Source organism: Pongo abelii, chromosome X (genome assembly GCF_028885655.2).
Source record: "Pongo abelii isolate AG06213 chromosome X, NHGRI_mPonAbe1-v2.0_pri, whole genome shotgun sequence".
NCBI classification, from domain to species: domain Eukaryota; kingdom Metazoa; phylum Chordata; class Mammalia; order Primates; family Hominidae; genus Pongo; species Pongo abelii.
This window is the reverse complement of record NC_072008.2, coordinates 44,038,982-44,061,186: the sequence shown is the minus strand read 5'-3', so window position 1 is coordinate 44,061,186 and position 22,205 is coordinate 44,038,982. Positions and strand designations below refer to the sequence as shown.

General features: G+C 39.8%; 1 protein-coding gene across 1 annotated transcript in view; it reads left to right on the top strand.

Annotated features, from left to right (window-relative positions):
- MAOB (monoamine oxidase B) overlaps positions 1 to 19,581 on the top strand; it is a 121,919-nt gene extending 102,338 nt beyond the window's left edge. The window contains 7 exon segments of the mRNA NM_001131423.1: positions 3,970 to 4,066; positions 5,119 to 5,172; positions 6,774 to 6,831; positions 10,248 to 10,345; positions 16,757 to 16,868; positions 17,459 to 17,521; positions 18,573 to 19,581. Coding sequence (NP_001124895.1) covers positions 3,970 to 4,066; positions 5,119 to 5,172; positions 6,774 to 6,831; positions 10,248 to 10,345; positions 16,757 to 16,868; positions 17,459 to 17,521; positions 18,573 to 18,725 — 635 coding nt within the window. The 3' untranslated portion in view covers positions 18,726 to 19,581.
- Positions 19,582 to 22,205: the final 2,624 nt, after the last annotated feature.

Genomic DNA, 22,205 nt, shown 5'->3' with positions numbered 1-22,205 from the left:
AAATAAAAATTCTTGAAGGAAATTAAAAGTGCACTCCAGTGAACATATGAATGATAAGAAAGTAAAACAGCCTTATTGCTGATACAGAGAACTGAATGGTCTGAATAAAAGATCAAACCAGCCACAATATTCCTTTAAGCCAAAGCCTAGATCCAGATCAAGGCCCCCAACTCTCTTCAATTGAAGTTGAAGCTGCAGAAGAAAAGTGTGAAGCTAGCAGAGGTTGGTTCATGAAGTTTAAGGAAAGAACATAAAAGTGCAAGGTGAAGCAGCGAGGGCTGATGAAGAAACTGCAGCAAGTTATCCAGAAGTTCTACCTAAGAACATTGACAAAGGTGGCTACATTAAACAACAGATTGTCTTGTTTTGTTTTGTTTTGAGATGGAGTCTCGCTCTTTCACCCAGGCTGAAGTGCGGGGGTGCGATCTCGGCTCACTGCAACCTCCGCCTCCCGGGTTCAAGTGATTCTCCTGCCTCAGCCTCCCATGTAGCTGGGGTTACAGTCGCATGCCACCATGCCAATCTAATATTTATATTTTTAGTAGAGACGGGGTTTCACCATGTTGGCCAGGCTGGTCTTGAACTCCTGACCTCAAGTGATCCGCCCACCTCAGCCTCCCAAAGTGCTAGGGTTACAGGCAAGAGCCACCACACCCGACCAGAAACAACAGATTTTTAATGTAGACCAAACAGCATTTTATTGGAAGAAAATGCCATCTAGGACTTTCATAGCTAGAGAAAGGAAGTCAGCACCTGGCTTCAAAGCTTCAAAGGACAGGCTGTCTCTATTGTTAGGAGTTAATGCAGCTGGTGACTTTAAGTTGAAGTCAATGTCCATTTACCATTCAGGAAATCCTAAGACCCTTAGGAATTATGCTAAGTCTACTCTGCCTGTGCTCTATAAATGCTATCAAACAGCAACAAAGTCTGAATGACAGCCTATTTATAGCATGGTTTACTGAATATTTGAAGCCCACTCTTGAGACCTACTGCTCGGAAGAAAAAAGATTCCTCAAAATGTTACTGTTCATGGACAATGCACCTGGTCACCCAAGGGCTCTGATGGAGATATGCAAGGAGATTATTGTTGTTTTCATGCCTGCTAACACAATGTCCATTCTGCAGCACATGGATCAAGGAGTAATTTCAACTTTCAAGTCTTATTATTTAAGAAATACAGTTTGTAAGGCTATACCTGTCTTACAGTCCTCCTGCCTGTCTGATGGATCTGGGCAAAGTAAATTGAAAACCTTCTAGAAAGAGTTCACTATTGTCAATGCCATGAAAAACATTCGTGATTCATAGAAGGAAGTCAATATATCAACATTAACAGGAGTTTGGAAGAAGTTAATTCCAATCCTCATAGCAACTTCGAGGGGTTCAAGACTTCAGTGGAGGAAGTAACTGCAGATATGGTGGAAATAGCAAGGGAATTAGAATCATAAGTGGAACCTGAAGATGTGAGTGAATTGCTGTCATCTCATGATAAAACTTAAATAGATGGGGAGTTGCTTCTTATGGAAGTGCAAAGAACGTGGTTTCTTGAGATGGAAACTCCTCCTGGTGAAGATGCTGTGAACATTGTTGAAATGACAAGAAGGGATTTAGAATATTACATAAACTTAGTTGATAAAGCAGTGACAGGGTTGGAGAGGATTGACTCTAATTTTGAAAGAAGTTCTACCGTGGGTAAAATGCTATCAAACAGCATCGCAGCCTTCAGAGAAATTTTTCATGAAAAAAGGAGTCAATTGATGTGGCAAACTTCATTGTTGTCTTCTTTTTTAAAATTGCCACAGCCACACCAATCTTCAGCAGCCACCACTCTGATCAGTCAGCAGCCATCAACATTGAAGCAAGCCCCTCCACCAGCAACAAGATTACAACTCACTAAAGGCTCAGATGATTGTTAGCTTTTTTAGTAATAAAGTATGTTTAAATTATGTACGTATTTTAGATATAATTCTATTGCACACTTAATAGACTACAGTGTAGTGTAGATATAACTTTTGTATGCACTGGGAAACCAAGCAATTTGTGTGACACAATTTGCTTTATTACAATATTCACTTTATTTCCATTATCTGAAATGAAACCCAATTATCTTTGAGGTGTGCCTGTATTTTGTTCAGGAGGGAACTGAGGAAGACACTCTTATCCAGGATGAGCTGAAATTGTTTCTCAAGTTGCTCTTGACGGGGGAAAGAGTCTTTGGAGGTCATGTTTGAAATGAGGGTTTGGGGCTCTATGAATTTCAATTATACATGTCCTCTCTGCTCTGCCTCCAGATAATAAGTATACAATCATGTCATCTGCAAACAGAGACAATTTGACTTACTCTCTTCCTATTTGAATATCCTTTATTTCTTTCTCTTGCCTGATTGCCCTGGCCAGAACTTCCAATACTATGTTGAATAGGAGTGGTGAGAGAGGGCATCCTTGTCTTGTGCCGGTTTTCAAAGGGAATGCTTCCAGGTTTTGCTCATTCAGTATGATTTTGGCTGTGGGTTTGTCATAAATAGCTCTTATTATTTTGAGATACGTTCCATCAATACCTAATTTATTGAGAGTTTTTAGTATGAAGGGCTGTTGAATTTTATCGAAGGCCTTTTCTGCATCTATTGAGGTAATCATTTGGTTCTGTTTACGTGATGGATTACGTTTATTGATTTGCGTATGTTGAACCAGCTTTCCATCCCAGGGAGGAAGCCCACTTGATCGTAGTGGATAAACTTTTTGAGGTGCTGCTGGATTTGGTTTGCTAGTATTTTATTGAGGATTTTTGCATTGATGTTCATCAGGGATATTGGTCTAAAATTGTCTTTTTTTGTCGTGTCTCTGCCAGGCTTTGGTATCACGATTATGCTGGCCTCATAAAATGAGTCAGGGAGGAGTCCCTCTTTTTCTATTGATTGGAATAGTTTCAGAAGGAATGGTACCAGCTCCTCTTTGTACCTCTGGTAGAATTTGGCTGTGAATCCGTCTGGTCTTGGGCTTTTCTTGGTTGGTAAGCTATTAATTACTGCCTCAATTTCAGAACTTGTTATTGTTCTATTCAGGGATTCAATTTCTTCCTAGTTTAGTCTTGGGAGGGTGTATGTGTACAGGAATTTATCCATTTCTTCTAGATTTTCTGGTTTATTTGCGTAGAGGTGTTTATAGTATAGTACTCTCTGTTGGTAGTTTGTATTTCTGTGGGATTGGTGGTAATATCCCCTTTATCATTTTTTATTGCATCTATTTGATTCTTCTCTCTTTTCTTCTTTATTAGTCTGGCTAGCGGTCTATTTTGTTGATCTTTAAAAAAAAAAACCAGCTCCTGGATTCATTGATTTTTTGAAGGGTTTTTTGTCTCTATCTCCTTCAGTTCTGCTCTGATCTTAGTTATTTCTTGTCTCTGCTAGCTTTTGAATTTGTTTGCTCTTGCTTCGCTAGTTCACTTAATTGTGATGTTAGGGTGTTGATTTTAGATCTTCCTTGCTTTCTCTTCTGGGCATTTAGTGCTATAAATTTCCCTCTAAACACTGCCTCCAGATAATAAAGAACTACTTAGAATAAGTAACTTCTCATAAAATGTCAGTGTTCAGTCTCTTCTTTTTTACGGTAATGAACTGGTATTTCCTTTACACATCTTTGGATTTATTCTGATTTCTTATGAAAGAGAAAACAGGGAGCCCAAGTATTAACTGCAAGGAGAACCAGATTTCATTAAATGGTGACCTGGATGAATTCTTAATATCATATGCTTTATTCTTTGCAAAGAAGGGCTTATGGTTTGATTTTTTCAAAAAATGCTGGCTACTTATCCCTCCTTTGACATCAGTTTGGTTTGCCTTCATATGTTTGGAGTATAACATGCTATATTTGGCCTTTGGGCTTCTCAAGTTTAAAAACATGCACTTCATTATATCTGCAATGGATAGTTTGATAGAGTGATGAATATGCTCTTCCATTTTGCTGTTTTCTAAGATTACTGTGGAACCATGATTATTGATGGAGAGGAAGCTCCAGTTGCCTACACATTGGATGATACCAAACCTGAAGGCAACTATGCTGCCATAATGGGGTAAGGCACAATTATGGTGTTGTGGCTGCTATTCAGTGTTGACAAGGTAATCACATACTATTAACAAATGTGCCCCAAACTTTGTTAAGTGATTTTTTTTTTACCCAGTGGCACTATTTTTCAAATTCAGCAGTATAAAAATTATTACTGGTTCTTTTCTAAATAATGTCTTCCATTGAATAAATATCTAGGTAGGAAGCAGAATACCAATAACATTTTAAAATTTTTATGTTAATTTTCTATTAGTATTTAGTGTTGGGGGTAGACATATTTTGGTGACCCATCTTTTGTTGAAAGCATGATAAAAAGACCTGACTTGGAGTGTTTTACTAAGAGACTTCTTGTGGAGGCTGTGTGGGCATCCATGTTACTTAAGTGAGATGCTGAGATTTCTGAGTCCCAGTAGAGAAGAGCCAAGACCGGCCCAGTCTTCAGCTTTCCAGAGACCACCAGCACATGGGAAGGGAAGACTAGGATATCCTGGTCCAGAGAGGTGGTGACCTGGAGTATCCAAACTTAAGATGGGCCTTAGGACATGTATGAGTTTATCTGAGAGAGAGCCAACAGTCAGAACAGGGAGCTCAAAGCTAATTGTTAGTTGAAAGCAATCATGGGGCTAGAAATGGAGATGGAATCTAGAAGGTTGGGTACTAGGGAGACACCATGGTGGAGACAAAACCAAAGAGCAAGGACTGGATGAAATTGGAAGAGCTCAGACATAGCCTTAAGTGGTTATCTGAGGCCCAAGGGTTATTCTTATTGACCACCAGCTGGGTGAGGGGAAGTGGGTCAGCCATAGTGTTATCCAAGGCAAAAATTATGGCCAGTCTTCTACTTTTAGTCACTTGACTCCTTGAAGTTAGAAAGTGCTCTTCAATGTCAGAAATTTGATATGTAAATCATAAAACTTTGAACGTAAGAAAAGCTAGTGTATAGTTTGTTTCTTTTGGTTGACTTAACTGTGTAAACTGGGCACATGTGTAGCTACAAAAACGAGGCTAGGATGAAAGCAACCATTAATTTCTCCCCTTTTTCTTGTTTATATTCTTTAGATTTATCCTGGCCCACAAAGCCAGAAAACTGGCACGTCTTACCAAAGAGGAAAGGTAACAAAAGAAATGCTGCTTCTTTCATTTCTTCCTTCCTTTCCCCCCACTCCGTCCCTTCCTCCCTTTTCTCCTTCTTTCCTTCTTTTCTACCTACTTGCCTGCCTTTCATTTTTACTTAACTTTTCAACTTACAGACTGCCTAATTATATGTGTATTGCCAATGCTACATGTTTGCTATGTTAATTATAAGGGTCTTGTTGTAAAAGACATAGTGCTGATAACTTATGAACCAAAGTATTCAAATTAATATTTATTGAGTTTATTGTACATAAGACACCATGCTAGGGGCTATGGAGAATATGAAAATGGATATAACCCAGGGGCTGAAAATTTGCTTGTGAAGGAGATAAACCACGGAGAAAAATTACTGTGTTGTGGGGAAGTCTGCTGTACACATACTACATGAATGATGCATAACAATTACAGATTATAGGTACAGTGGGACTAATTCCTCTGGAGGTGGCAATTTCTTCTTGCAATTAGTGTTCACCAGTGCCAATTATTTATTCCCACACCACTGCTAATAACCTATTTACCAGGAAAGAGCTCCTGAATTATATTATGATGCATGCTTTCCGATTCCATCAGGGTTCTCCCCAGTGACCAATGTTACCTCTGCACATGGCCAGGGCTGTAGTGGTCTGCCTGGGCCTCTTCCCTAAAAATGTCCCCACTAGAATATAAGATCATGAAGGTAGGATGTTTTGTCTGATTGGCTCACTGCTGGGTTTCCAATGTCTGGAACAAATCTTTTCCCACTTTGCCTTTTGATCCTGTTTATGGCTTATTCATTTTATACTATAATAAAATTTTATCTTTTCATGTAATCAAATTTATCCATTTTAAAACCATGGTTTCTGAATATCTATCATACATAGAAAAGACTTTCTCATTCTAAGATAACTTTTTAGAAATCACCCATTCTTCCATTCGTTTTATGGTCTGACCTGTTATATGTAAATCTTTGATCCTTCTGAAATATATTTTGGTGTAAGAAAATAATGTAAGTATCCAAATTTGTTTCTTTCATGAGCAGCTATCTGTCCCAGTGCCATTTTATTGGAAACTGTCTTTTCCCTGTGGGTTTGAAATGTCTACCTTTATGAATTCTAAATTTCCTTATATATTTGGTTCTACTTCTGTACTTATGTCTTTGCTCTTTCTAGCCATTCTTCTGCTTGTGGCAAGTTACCTCATTTGTATAAAAACAAAGAAAAAGACAGAAAGACAGAGAAGGAAGAGAGGGAGGGAGAAGAACTTAGGCATTTTCATAAACATTTGTTTCATAAACATTTTGTTCATAAACAAAAGGGCTCCTGGATTTAAAATAATAAAATAATACCATAATTCAGGCAACGAGTCACTTTACTTTCTTAAAGACTTACCATCAATCCTGTGTGATTACTATTTGTGACCTCAAAGATTTAAGACATCTGAAATGGAACAAAATGCCTTGTTTTAAAAAATTAAAATGAAATGTTGGAGTGGAATCAATGGCTCATGGAAACTTTGTTATGAGGGGATAAATGCCTCTTTCCCACTTTTTCTTTCCTTTCCTTCTTTCCTTTATTTTCACTTTTGTCTCTTTTCATTCACAGGTTGAAGAAACTTTGTGAACTCTATGCCAAGGTTCTGGGTTCCCCAGAAGCTCTGGAGGTAAGGCTGCTTCTCAACCCCATACTAAGGGTGAGAGGCCTTTCATTGTCCCCAAGTGGCTAGCAGGGATAGGTTGATGCAAGTTGGGTCCTGAATTTCATGTTTTTCCCAGTATATTTGCAGAGGCATCTACACAGGACTGGTCAATTTACAAGTGGTTCCAGAGAGTGTGGGCCCTGGCTGTGCTCGTGACAGGTCAGGGACCTTGCAATATGCTGTGGTTTAGATGGTGCTACATTGTCCCTGAATTCAGAGTTTCTTCCTGGAAGAGGGCATTGGGTCACTCTGCTTCCAGTTCTGTTAGGCGGATAAAAGAGGGGAGCCTTTACTACCCATAGGAAGATCCTAGATCCTGGCGGCCAGGATAGGGATGAAAAGGGCTTTTTCCCCTCTCTGGTGATCTTGTAAAAAGGGCAGAGTCTCACTCATGTACATAAACCTATACCTACCCCATCCCCCACTGTCTCACAGTTAAAAAATAAGATTACCTGCCCCCACTCCTGCATGGCCTCTTTTCTGCCTTGTTTTACCCTTAAACATGAGAGATGTGAAGAAGACAGGCTGTCTGTCTGTATGCCAGTTGAGTTTTCTAGACACCTTTGGAAGTAGCCTGAGAAAACGGTGATCTTCAAACGAATCAAGTAGAACTCTAAGGTGGTTAAAGGTGGGATGGGGCAGGGTAGGGGGCATTTGGTGACAGTCAGAGGGCCCAAAGTACTCATAACAAGTACCCATAATCACCTCCCTCATCAATATTTAAAATGATGAATTGGTGTTCTCATGACACTCATCAGACTGCTAAGTTTTTAATGTTTTGACATTGACTATGTCACCTTTTGAAAGTGATTATTAAATCCAATTATCTGTGAAGCATTTGAAGACAATGGAGACCAATGTACAAATGAGCAGTTAATGCGTGAGAAAAGTGTAATGAGGAGGCTGAGAATGTTTAACTTGTTAAGCCTCTTAAATCTAAGTCTCTGTAGTATATACCATAATCTAGTTGAGCAGCTACATGACTTAGTCCTATTACTCTAACACGTACTTTGCTCAGCTTTGGAGTGACTTGCTTCCTCCTGGTTAAGTTGTTGTGTCTTTCAAATTTGTGATTTTTGTCCACTATTTTAAAGCAAAATTCTCTCCCTCCCTCCTCGCCCCGCCATTGCGGATCTTCTGTACTTGATACAGGTGAAACACATGCTCTTGATGTTTCTTGGAATTCTTTCTCAGCAAATAAACTAGAACAATTAGAGAAACAATATTAATGAGGAATATGCTTTGCTTTTTTTTTTTTTGCTTTCATATACCATTTAGCAAGTTTAAATATAGGCATAGCCTCCAGGCTCGAGGATATTGAGTAAAGTATCAAAACAAAAAATACAGTATATACTAACTAGAAACAGCACTTAACATCTGCTAAAAATTATTAGTTTTTCTGTTTAAAAATGCCATTCAGCATGATTTATAATCCTTTGGGTATATACCCAGTAATGGGATTGCTGGGTCAAATGGTATTTCTAGTTCTAGATCCCTGAGGAATCGCCACACTGACTACCACAGTGGTTGAACTAGTTTACTGTCCCAACAACAGTGTAAAAGACACATGCACACGTATGTTTATTGCGGCACCATTCACAATAGCAAAGACTTGGAACCAACCGAAATGTCCAACAATGATAGACTGGATTAAGAAAATGTGGCACATATACACCATGGAATACTATGCAGCCATAAAAAATGATGAGTTCATGTCCTTTGTAGGGACATGGATGAAGCTGGAAACCGTCATTCTCAGCAAACTATCGCAAGGATGAAAAACCAAACACTGCGTGTTCTCACTCATAGGTGGGAATTGAACAATGAGAACACATGGACACAGGAAGGGGAACATCTCACACTGGGGCCTGTTGTGGGGTGGGGGGAGGGGGGAGGGATAGCATTTGGAGGTATACCTAATGTTAAATGACGAGTTAATGGGTGCAGCACACCAACATGGCACATGTGTACATATGTAACTAACCTGCACATTGTGCACATGTACCCTAAAACTTAAAGTATAATAAAAAAAAATGCCATTCAATGCTAGAGTTCTGGAGAATAAAGAGTGTGGAGTTGATTAAAAAAAAAAAGCCATTCAAGATATTTCACCCTGGTAGATATTCAAGCTTTGTGAAGTTACATTCTGAGGCACTCCCAGGCTAAAGCAGTTTGTTAATTGAAGTTCCTGCAACAACTCGTGAGATGGTTTTTTGGGGAACTTCAGTTGAAGAGGAAAGCATTTGTCCTCATATTTTGAAAAAGGCTGATCATTTTTCATTTGAGAAAGTCTCTTTTCCTAACAAGGGTGTGCATGATTAATTCCTGATGATAAAAATAAGTTGGTCCTATCCTTGTTTGCTCTTGGCATAGAGAGGGCCACTTGTTTTATTTTTGCTTTGGTGTCTATTTTGTGGAAGGAAGAAATTCCTGGGAACAAGACACATTGAAAGATAAAGTCCAACCTTTCTTCTGATTGGCTGGAGACAGCCAGAGAAGCTTGCTTAGGAGGTGGATGTAGCCATCAGATGCTGGGGCGTGTAGCGTGGTGATACCACAGAAGACCTGGAGCCACTTAACCCATCAGGCAGAACCTCATAATCATACTTTGTAAATAGGATGCCTTACAAATGACTGTCCAAAGTCAGCTGTGTGATTGCAATTCTTTTAAACAAAATGTTTTTCAAAATCTCTCTTTAAAACAAACATTGTTTTCTTAAAACTTGCTACATTCATTTTATCTTTTCGAAGTAATGCTTAATGATAAAGCTTCTGTTTGGTTACTTTGAAAAAGCATTTGAGCTTTACAAAATCTCTGCCAGTTTTGCCTGTTCATGGCAAAAAACATATTTTTCAGACCAATAGTTGTTTACAAATACCACCATCAACAGAAGTGCTTGCCTGCCACAAAAACATGTTTGTCTGTTCAGCTTCCCTCAAGAAAGCTCACCTCCACCAAAACATGAACCTGATAATCCTTTTTCTTCAACAGACATATTTTTCTGCCTTTTTTTCCTATCCAGCCACTCCAGTAAATATAAATCCTTTTAAAAACTTTTCTTGAAACCATTAGGCACTAAAACTTTTTAATAGGTAAAACCAAGGTAAAAATGGAATTAGACTATCGCAATTTATGAACAGTACTTAAGATACAAAGAAACCAAATGAAAAAAAAATTCTGAGATCTGAATTTCTTAGAAGCTTATTACCAAGGACATTTACCTGCCCAAAGACATATCTTTAAAAACATCGGGATAATGCAACTCTATTTCTGAAATACATTGGTTTGACAATACAAAGCCTACTAAACTGTTCGATTTATTCTAGGCTAAATAGCTTTCTCTGAGTCTCCTTCAAGTTTTTATCGCTCTGTCTTGCAGCCAGTGCATTATGAAGAAAAGAACTGGTGTGAGGAGCAGTACTCCGGGGGCTGCTACACAACTTACTTCCCCCCTGGGATCCTGACTCAATATGGAAGGTAGAGTAAAAGCGTGCTAAGCTGTGACTGAAATCCCCTGCATCTGAATCCAAACCCTAAATAGGTTCAGGTAGCTCTTCTCCCTTGTTTCTTATAAATACAAAAAAAAAAAAAAAAAAAAAACCCAATTTCCTTTGTATCTTACGAATGAAATTGTGTATCTTATGAATGAAGTCGTGTATCTTATGAATGAAATCATTAGAATTATACACACACCATGGTGCTGCTTTTCTCTGGAAGAGCAATTCCAATCAATATAATCATAGAAGGTCTCAGCATAAGAATAGCATTTTACCCCATTCTTCGTGATGTGATTATTACCCATTGCATGCCTGTATCAAAACACATCATGTACCCATAGATATATACACCTACTCTGTAGCTATAAAAATTAAAAATCAAAAAAGAGTAGCATTTTAGGTAGTCCAAGGGTTCACCCACAGTCAGAAGAAGTGTCCTTTTTTTTTTTTTTTTTTTTTTTTAGCTTTTTGTCTTTAACTTTTTATTATCAAATGTATCATAGTATAAAAGCATATATGTTTGTATATATAATTTAAAAATATATTTACAATTAAATTGAAGAGAGTAACCAATACTCCCTGATCACCTCTTCTTCTCTCCAGAAATATCCATTTTTTTTTCTTTTTTTTTTATTATTATTATTATTATTATTATTATTATACTTTAGGCTCTATGGCACATGTGCGCAACGTGCAGGTAAGTTACATATGTATACATGTGCCATGCTGGTGCGCTGCACCCACCAACTCGTCATCTAGCATTAGGTATATCTCCCAATGCTATCCCTCCCCCCTCCCCCCACCCCACAACAGTCCCCGAAGTGTGATGTTCCCCTTCCTGTGTCCATGTGTTCTCATTGTTCAATTCTCACCTATGAGTGAGAATATGCAGTGTTTGGTTTTTTGTTCTTGCGATAGTTTACTGAGAATGATGATTTCCAGTTTCATCCATGTCCCTACAAAGGACGTGAACTCATCATTTTTTATGGCTGCATAGTATTCCATGGTGTATATGTGCCACATTTTCTTAATCCAGTCTATCATTGTTGGACATTTGGGTTGGTAGAAGAAGTGTCCTTATACTGAGTTAGGACTCAGTAAAACTTCCTCAAATGCCGCTGTACAACTGCCAACATGGGAACAAAATTATAAAAACAAAATGAGTTCTAGACTGGACATGCAGAGACTTGGGTCCCAGCTCTGATTCTACCAGTAACAAACTTTGTCATGCCAAACAGGTCACTTCTCCTTTCTGAACCTCACTTTCTTAGCAAGTGGATGGGAAAGCACGAAATGATGAAAAGTGAGCAATAATCAGTATGTTCAAGAAAGTATGAGTTTTTTTTTATTTTTTGATCCTAATCCTTAGATGCTGGGAAGTATGAGTTATTTTTTAACATCCTATTGAGACAGAATTCACATACCATACAATTCACCTATTCAAAACAGTGCACAGTTCAATGGCTTTTAGCATTCACAGCATTATACATCCAAGTATGTTGTTGTTTAGTTAATTCATTTGATGACAATAAAGGAACTAATAATATAGCAGTGATTTTTATGACTACTATAGTATTACTAAACCAAGCAATAATTTAATGCCAAAAGCTTAATCTAAATAGAATGAGAAATGTAGACTAGTGAGTCAAAGACTGTTGAAAGTATGCAGCAAACAGAGGGGGTAAGTGGAAATGGCTAATCAATCTGCCCATGAAAACTGGTCAAATAAGGAGTAAAACCTGCTTATCAGAAGATACATAATAACTTTGGTTAGCACTTTACCTGCTTAAAGATGATAAAATATTATCCAAGAGAACATTCTGGGGCCAAGGGGCAGCACCTGATAAGCTACTGGGTCATTAAGTTAATTTTTAGATATGCTGACTGTATTAGTCTGTTTTCACACTGCTGATAAAGACATACCTGAGACTGGGTAATTTACAAAAGAAAGAGGTTTGTTGGACTTACAGTTCCACATGGCTGGGGAGGCTTCACAATCATGGTGAAAGGCAAGGAGGAGCAAGTCACATCTTACGTCGATGGCAGCAGGCAAAGAGAGAGCCTGTGCAAAGAAACTCCCATTTTTAAAACCATCAGATCTTGTGAGATCCATTCATTATCACGAGAACAGCACAGGAAAGACCCCCGCCCATGATTCACTCATCTCCCACCGGGTCCCTCCCACAACGCGTGAGAATTATGGGAGCTACAATATGAGATTTGAGTGGGGACAAAGAGCCAAACGGTATCACTGAGTGTAGAATATGTCAATGGTATTTGTTTCATTCTGCGTTTATTGGCTAAATGCCAACCATTTGCCAAGCACTGTGCTGAAAACTTCAATACCAAGGACAGCCTCCCTGCTGAGAAGGAGCTGACAGTGTTGAGGGCTAGGGTGGGGATGGGGAGAGGACGTGACATCAAAATTGACTCTAAAGTACTGACATATGTCCCTGGGAGGGAATAAGGATAAACGAGGGCACTACTGTATCACCACTCAGAATGTTACCACTGAGGTAAATGCTCTCATACAGGGGCACAGAGATACCACTGGGACACACAGAGGCACAGGCTAGCCTTACTTAGAGAAATCTGGGGAGGCTTCATAATGCACATACCACCCGAGGGTTGTAGGAGGCAGAGAAAGGCTATTGGGGATGCAGTCTATGCAGATGGAATGGTATGAGGAAAACGCTAGGATCCCACAGGTTTCTGGAAGGTCTGGGGAAGAACTTTGCATGGATGGTGTATTAGGCCATTCTTGCATTGCTTAAAATAAATACCTGAGTCTGGGGAACTTATAAAAAAAAAAGGTTTAATTGGCTCACAGTTCTGCAGGCTATACAAGCATGGTGCTGGCATCTGCTCAGTTTCTGGTGAAGCCTCAGGGAGCTCACAATCATGGCAGCAGGCAAAGTGAGAACAGGCAAGTCACATGGCGAAAGCAGGAACAAGCAAGTGTGGTGGGGAGAGGTGCCATACACTCTTATGTGACCAGATCTTGCTAGAACTCACTATCATGAAGAAGGCACCAAGCCATGAGGGATCCGCCCCCATGATCCAAACACCTCCCACCAGACCCCACCTCAAGCATTGGGTATTGCAATTCTACATGAGATTTGGGCAGGGACAAATATCAAAATATTATATCAGATGGGCTATGGGTGATATTAAGGACAGAATGGAGAATCAGACCAAAGGGGAAGGAAGAACACTTTGCCCTATATGACACATTCAGGAATACAAAACTTGATATTTCAACAGAGAACAGCTATCTCTGCATTACTTTTGTTTTTGGCTTTGTTTTAAGTCAAAAGTGTGATATGATTAGATTTCTGACCACAGAGTGGTGGGTTTTATGCTCAATTTCATAAATACCTTTTGGTTTGGGGAACAAAGAGGACACTTACCTGAACTAGCCTGATCCTGACCACGTGAGAGAAGCAAGATAAATCCCATTGTATCTGGCATTGGTGGTGATACAGTAATGCCTTCTTTTATCTTTATTCATTCCCAGGGATATATGTCAGGCTTCCTATAACTATCTTCAATTTGTAGGGTAAAAACTAAGGCACAGCATAGCTTAACATTATTCCCAGCTTGAACAGAGACTACCTGCCCAGATGACTTCCCTTGACCCTTCAGGGCCATGGCATTTAAGATATTGCAATAAGTTTTATATTCAGAGCCCTGGAAGTTCACAGTACATGTTCTGAAGGAAGAGAGAAGACAGAATTACCAGTACAACTTGGTAAAGAACTAAATATACATTTCTTAAGAAATGTTTCTTCTGGATAGGGTGAAAAAAATGATTGTCGTGATTATGCAGTAAAACTCATAAGCCACAAGAAATATATATGCAGTTCTCCTTTATGATGTCCTATATCTTTTGTAAATATATACTGTCTGCTCTCGCACTTGCAAAAGAAGGGGCAGGTATTTTTCTTACCTGGTTGTTGGACTCTTTTTTTCCCCTAAAGGAACATAATTTCCAAATGACAAGTGGAGGGAAACTATCTCTTTGTTTAAAATTAATTCTTGGTTTTCACATATTCTGATTGATAGTATGATTAGTTTTCTAAGCCTTTGTTCTTTCTTCTAATATTTCATTCTTAGGGTCTAGCCAGGCCTCTTAGAGGTCTCCAACTGGGGTTAGTTTTCTCCATTGAAAAAAAAAGTAAACATGCAGTGAAAAACGGCATTGTTTAATCAACACGGGGAAAGTCAATCCACCTTCTCTTGTAGGAAGGGTTCCTTCCTGAGTACCCGTAGGCTCTCTATATATTTCATGTGTTGTCATCAATATACTAACACAGATGTTCCTCAAAATATGATGGGGTTATATCCCAATCAACCCGCCATAAATTGAAAATATTATAAGTGGAAAGTGCGCTTAATACACCTAACGTCCCGAATATCATAGTTTAGCTTAGCAACCTTAAACGAGCTCAGAACACTTAAATTAGCCTACAGTTGGGCATAATCATCTAACAGAAAGCGTATTTTCTAATAGAGGGTTGAATATTTCATGTCAAGTTTTAAATACAGTATTGAAAGTGAAAGACAGAATGGTTGTATGGGTACTTGAAGTATGGTTTCTACTGAATGTGTATTGCTTTAACACCATCATAAAGTTAACAATTATACATTGGAGAACATCTGTATTCTATATAATATCTCTCCTTGTATTTTCTTCTCCTTTTTTTGATGACTGCAATCAGAGCAGGTGAAAGAAAACCCACCAATGCAAGCCAGCTCATTTGGTTTTCTAATAAAAGGCCCAGTGGTGTACAGTGTTGACTAAGATGGAGCATGGATGTTAGTTCTTGACATCGCTTATCAGATATAAGAGAATCCTGAGACAGGATGAATAATGGCATGTTGATGGTGCTTTCCTTATGGTATTTTTGTCAGAGCAACAATGAACTGCCCCTCTTACAGGCCAAGTGCTGTGACATTTCAGTCCCTTGTATAGCATGTGGGCAGTCTACTAGCTGTTAAATATAATAGGGTGATGATACACCAGGCAAAGAATATAAGATTAAAAATGGAGACTTTGACATTTGTTAGACATGGTTCAAATCCTGGCTTTGCTATTTTCTAGGAGTGTGGCTCTTGGCATATCACTGAACATTTCTCCAAGCCTCAGTCTCCTCATGTGTAAAATGAGATAATGATAATAGTAGCTATGTCACAGAGTTCTTTAAAAGATTGAAGAAATAATGCAGTAGAGAGAGGAAATATAACTAAGTGGTTAAGACTGTAGGTTCCAGAGTCAGATTGCCTGTGTTCAAATACCAACTCTGCCACTTACTAGCTGTGACGGAGAGCAAATTACTGTGTCTTTGTTGCTGGTTAGGTTCCAGGAAGCAGACCCTGAAACAACGATTAGCAGACAGGATATATATTAAGGCATGCCCTCAGGATTGGCACCTGTGGAAGGGAGAAGGAAGCAGGAGTGGGCATAAGGAGAACTTGGGCTGCAGTGCAGTTCCAGTGAAGGCCTCAGCTGACCCCAGAGGAAGTTCCAGAACTAGAATGGCCCTTCAGAGTGGGAGGTCTCAAGTTGGAGCTTGGGAATCAGGTATTTACAGCCCATGGTGATCAGTCACTGGATGCAACTGCTATTGGAAGGAGGCATGACCTAGTAGGTGACATAGTTTTTTTTAGCAGAGGCAATCTCCAAAGAGAGCAGACATCAGTAGGCCCTCTTCTGGCAGCACTCCCAGCAGCTGGGAATATGTCTTTCATTCTTGAACGGGGCCTGCGTGGTTCATCACAATGTCCACCACAGTCTGCCTCCATATTCTCATCTGCAAAATGGTGATAATAATAGTACCGACCTCACCAGTACAGGCAAGTGTTCAAGGAATAGGAGTTATGGAGCCGTAGTCAGACTGTCAGATTTGTTAAATGTTACTGATGGAAAGGGTCTTAGAAATCAGTGGACCATTCCCTTTAAGAGGCAAGGAAGCTGGAGCACAGTGAGAGTAAGTGATTTGCCAAGTTCACTAGTGGAATAACCAGTGGGGAATTGGGGGCATGTATCACCTTGCCACAGAGCCAGTGAGCCATAAAGGGAGCCATGTGACTGGGCTATACAGTCCCTCACTTCATGTTGATGAAGCAAATACATAATTTACGTCCATTAATGTCAGCTCCTTCACCCGCAACTCTTGGTGCAGGAGTGAACTTTGGCTTTTATTCTATTTTGTTTGTGACAAGGATCATGCAAGAGCTGGAGGAACCACATAAACATTATTCCAAAATTGCCAATGTCCTTCTTAATTGTTTAGAATCTGAGGAAGCTGATCAGCATTGGTCTTTATGGGAAAACTTTTCTCTGACTCTCTGAGACTGACCACTTTTGCCTCTTTGCTTTTGTTCCAAGGGTTCTACGCCAGCCAGTGGACAGGATTTACTTTGCAGGCACTGAGACTGCCACACACTGGAGCGGCTACATGGAGGGGGCTGTAGAGGCCGGGGAGAGAGCAGCCCGAGAGGTAGGGTCTGGGGTCATAGATTATGGGGAAGGAGGCAACTCATGGTCCTGACATGTAGGTCAAAGATATCTGAGAGCCTGGAGACCAACTCTCCAGTAACCCCCATCTTAAGACCCATAAAATGCTATTTTAACTATTGTCTCAAGTGAAGTGAACACCTTAGCCCGAAGTAATAATGAAAATACCTAACATGTCACCCAAAGTAAAAAGAGCCCATGGGGCAAATGATCAACCTGACTATACTTGAAAGATAACCTGGGTCTGATATTCTAGAACCAAACATGCTTCTATTAGGACTCAAAATTCAATTCATTTCACAGGAAAGAATTTCTGACAGTTCCTCTGATGTCATCCCTATTTGAGGTGTGTTCATAACTATTAAAATTTATGGTAAGTCTAATGATTGGAACCTCTTATACCACAGGACAAAGACCTTTTGGCGCCTCTTAAAGGTTGAATGGAATGTTCTGGCCTTTACCTTGGTGTTTTTGATGGATATCTCAAGAGACAGTTACTTAGTCCTTTAGGGAGCAGATTAGAAGAAAGATGGTGTCACTTTTGCTATTTGCCAACGTGTTCTTTCATTTCAGATCCTGCATGCCATGGGGAAGATTCCAGAGGATGAAATCTGGCAGTCAGAACCAGAGTCTGTGGTAGGCTATGTTTTATTTCATGAAATTAGATATCTTTTCTCTAAACCCATTATTTGCACGAAGAGCACACTTGTATATATTCACATACCTTTTCCTAAGTGATTCAACTAAGTGATTCACCTAAGTGATTTAAACATGAATGTTTAAATAAGTATCATGGGTTAGGGTAGAGGTGAGAGATTTAGACGAACTTTGATAAATTTGCAGCTGCCACATTCATTACAGATTATTAGGAAAAAATATTTTTTGATGAGGAGGGAGACATTTCTCAGAGACTTCTAAAAATAATAACTCAAGAAATGCCTATCAAATAAATATCTAGCCTGGTGATTCTCCACAAGAGGTAGGAAAAGAAAGGAAAGTGTGTTAGCATCTCCTGTCCAGGGACAAACAAACAGATGGAATGAAATGGAGAATATTTAGATTACAATTTTATTTTTAATATACTCATCATTTTTGTAATAAAATCCTAGGAAGTTTTCCTGGCTGGAAGGAGGGATGCATAGAGGTTAGAGTGAAAACACACTTTAGAGGACAAAGTCGCAAAGGTCAGAATTATTGCTCTATCCTTTTAAGTGTGAAGTCAAAGAGAATACGCCTGCCACTCCACAGTCATTTCTTAGTGCTTCTGCCAGGGATGGGACTGTGGGCTGTGGGGACCATTGATTCATTTACTAACAAGTATTTATGGCACACATGTTCTGTATCAGCCATTGTGGCAAAGGCACAGCAGCGTTTTTGTGGAGCTCAACATCTGGTGGAGAATGCAGATGATAACCAAAAAGTACAGAACAGTGAAGAAGACATGCTGAGAAAAAATGCAAAAGGAGAATGTCATCCTAGGCTGGGGGCTCAGGAAAGAAAGCCTCCCTGAGGAAGTGAAGGGTCCAGGGAGGAAGACAGGGTAAACAGTACAAGCAGAGGGAACATCGTGTTTATTGGTCTAGAGGTTGGCAAGAATGGGTCATGTTCAGAGAGCTGGAGAAAGTACAGACTTTCTGGAATAAAGTGCACAAGCCCTGTACTAATACCCAATGTTTTCTGAACCCAGGATGTCCCTGCACAGCCCATCACCACGACCTTCTTGGAGAGACATTTGCCCTCCGTGCCAGGCCTGCTCAGGCTGATTGGATTGACCACCATCTTTTCAGCAACGGCTCTTGGCTTCCTGGCCCACAAAAGGGGGCTACTTGTGCGAGTCTAAAGAGAGAGGGTGTCTGTAATCACACTCTCTTCTTACTGTATTTGAGGTATGGGTTTGGGGAAAGAGTTGCAGTAAAGTTCCATGAAGACAAATAATGTGGAGTGAGGTGGGGAGCGTGAAGATAAATCCAACTCTGACTGTCAAATACACGGTATCTCTTTCTCCATTGTGGCCCCTGCTTCGTGTCCCTTATCTGGCTTAGTGTTCTGTTTCACCAGTTTCCAAGTTTATTGCCCTCAGAATCTTTAGAATAGTTAAATTGGCTTGTTTAAGGTTCTTGCTGCCCCACAACACACCTTGCCCATGCACAAGCAATGAATTTTTTCGTACCACTGTGGCTTTGTGCTTGTTCTTCCTCTTACCTGTAATAGCCTCACCTTCCCAAGTTCTTTGCATTCGTTCATAGAATACTGTATTGTTACAGCTGAAAGACATTAAAGACCATTTAGTCCTCACCTTCTGTTTTAGAGTTGAGCAAACTGAAGCCCACAGAGGTGGAACTTAATTACCTAAGAGCCACAATAAGCCACTGGTATCTGGGGGACTAGAACACAAATCCAATGCTTTTCCCACCTCCTTGGATGTATTCCCCAATTATCCTCCTTCACTGCCTGTCATAGTTACTGATAGTGTCCCCTTGTGTGGGTTTACTCTGTGCTAAGTTGTCTTACACTTCTCAAATGCTACTCAGTATATAGCCTTAAGTCTTACTGTTTTGTGCGGTGTGTCTCCAGCTGATTTTAACTTTTTTGATGGTAGAAATTTTATCTCTTCTTCCTTTTGTATCCTCCATTGTGTCTTCATACAAAGGACAGTACACACTTGGGTAATTAAAAATAAAAGTAGATTGACCATATCTGCTGTCCTTTCTTTTTGGGTAACGACTTTCAAGCTTTGGACACATCAAATCAAGATCCAGTATTAGGTATATAATTGTGACTTTAAAGCATTTAGTCAAAATTTCCTTGAAGCCTGGATGATGCATGCATTTGATTGCATGATCCATCATGGGTGGCATATGTGTGAGCATGCTGAAAATGATTTATAAAGATATGGTAAGAATACTAAAAGATACAGTTCCTTGCCTTCACTACCCCAAAAAATACCTGCCAAAATAAATGACATATTAATAAGCAAGATGCTTAGACTATTAAGCTAATTATAATATTTCAGTTGACATTTCATATTCCTTCTTGGTGCAAAGCTTTTTACTAGGTACACTCATTAATTTGAAACTGCAGTTTTACAGTCCATTAAATTCTATTTGGACTATTTTTTAAACGGTATCATCATTTCAAAGCACTCATACCTCTCGACTCCCACCGTCAGTTTTCATCGGGATGTCTTTTAAATCCATAAATGGCCATTCTTTTACTCTTGTTTAAAAAATGAAGCTTATTCTTAGCAAAAGTGAAATTGAAGAAATCTCCCAAGATTAATTAATAATAGTATAGAGTTTCTGATTTTACAGTGGCATTAACATGTATGAGTTTATGGAAAATGTAGGGACTGTCTTACTCTATTTTCTGTTGTTATAACAAAATATCACAGACAGAGTAATTTATAGTGAACAGAAATTTAGTGACTCATGATTGTGGAGGCTGGGAAGTCCAAGATCAAGGAACTGGCATCTTGTGAGGGCCTTTTTGCTGTGTGGCAGAAGGCATCACATGGGTGACAGAGTGCAAGAGAGGGCTAAACTCATCCTTTTATAAGGAATCCACTCCTGTGATAACAAATCCACGGCCATGATAATAGTATTAACCCATTTATGAAAGCGGTGCCTTCATGACCCAAACGTCTTTCATTATTGGATCTCACCTTCCAACACCACTGCACTGGGGATCAAAGTTCCAACACATGAGCTTTGGGGGATACATTCAATCCACAGCAGAGACTAAATGGGAAACCCACCAAGATTTTCTTTGTAACCATTTTTTTTTATTCTCTAAAAATGTACATGGCATGGGGTGTCTTCTTGAGCATCTTCTCCAAAAAAGTCTCCCTAAAAGTTGATCTCATTGCTAACTCTAATGCGTCTGCTAAGAAAGAGTCAAGGGCTGGCCACAGTGGCTCACACCTGTAATCCCAGCACTTTGGGAGGTTGAAGCAGGCAGATCGCCTGAGCTCAGGAGACCAGCCTAGGCAACATGGTGAAATCCCATCTCTATAAAAAATGCAAAAATTAGTGGGCATGGTGGTGCGTGCTTGTAGTCCCAGCTACTGGGGAGGCTGAGGCAGGAAATTGATTGAACCTGGGAGGCGGGGGTTGCAGTGAACCGAGATCACACTCCAGCCTGGGTGACAGAGTGAGACTCTGTCTCAAAAAAAAAAGGAATCACCTTCTCCAAAAATGTCCTGGATCACTCATTCTCCAGCTGAGTGAGGTGCCCCTTTTCTTTGTTTTCCCAATGTCACATACATTGACCTCTTGTTCTGTGCTGACCACATGATATTGCAATTGTGTCGTGTTAAGTTACATGATTTGACTGAGGTGCCAAGTTACATTAAATATCAGCTACCAAGGTGAGTCCTGAGATAGACAAAAACGTCAAAGGAAAGATATAAAAAACGTGTTTTTGTTTTCTGTTGTAACCCCTCACCAGTTTTGAGAATATAAAAGTAGAGAGGGTTTTCAAAGGGGCAGATTTGTAGAGATCTCTTTAGAGAGAGAGCTGCCATTCTCTGGGACCAACACAGCACAAAAGGGAGGGATGGGGGGGGCTGCCTTCTCATTCCAAGTCTAGTGAGAGAAGCATCAAGAAAACCTCTTTGAGAGCTTCACGTACCTCTGAAGAATCAAAGACCTCGATTCTGCTCGAGGTAGTATATATATATATAGATAGATAGATAGATTTATTTATTTATTTATTCATTTATTTATTTATTATACTTTAAGTTCTAGGGTACATGTGCACAACGTGCAGGTTTGTTACATATGTATACATGTGCCATGTTGGTGTGCTGCAGCCATTTACTCATCATTTACATTAGGTATGTCTCCTAATGCTATCCCTCCCCCCTCCCCCCACCCCACAACAGGCCCCGGTGTGTGATGTTCCCCTTCCTGTGTCCAAGTGTTCTCATTGTTCAATTCCCACCTATGAGTGAGAACATGCAGTGTTTGGTTTTTGTCCTTGCGATAGTTTGCTGAGATAGTTTTGACCAGAGAGTTGGGGCTGCCACAGAGACTGCCAGAAAACAGAAGCTAAGCAGGGATTAAAATTGGCTACCCAAAGGAGAGTAACTGCCTGTTTTGTGGCAGTCAAGTTTAGAGCCAGAGGGAGAGTCTTTGAAAAAAAACACCCAAAAATGTCCTCACAAGAAAGTGTTAGTTCTCATAACAGCCAGGCTTGGATCATATAAAACTATCTTATAAGAGGACCAGTCAAGTAGGAGTGTTCAGTAAACCACCTTCCCTCATGCCCTTCCACACTCAACCCATAAAGTCCCGGAATCCACGGTTGGCAAGCTAAGGAA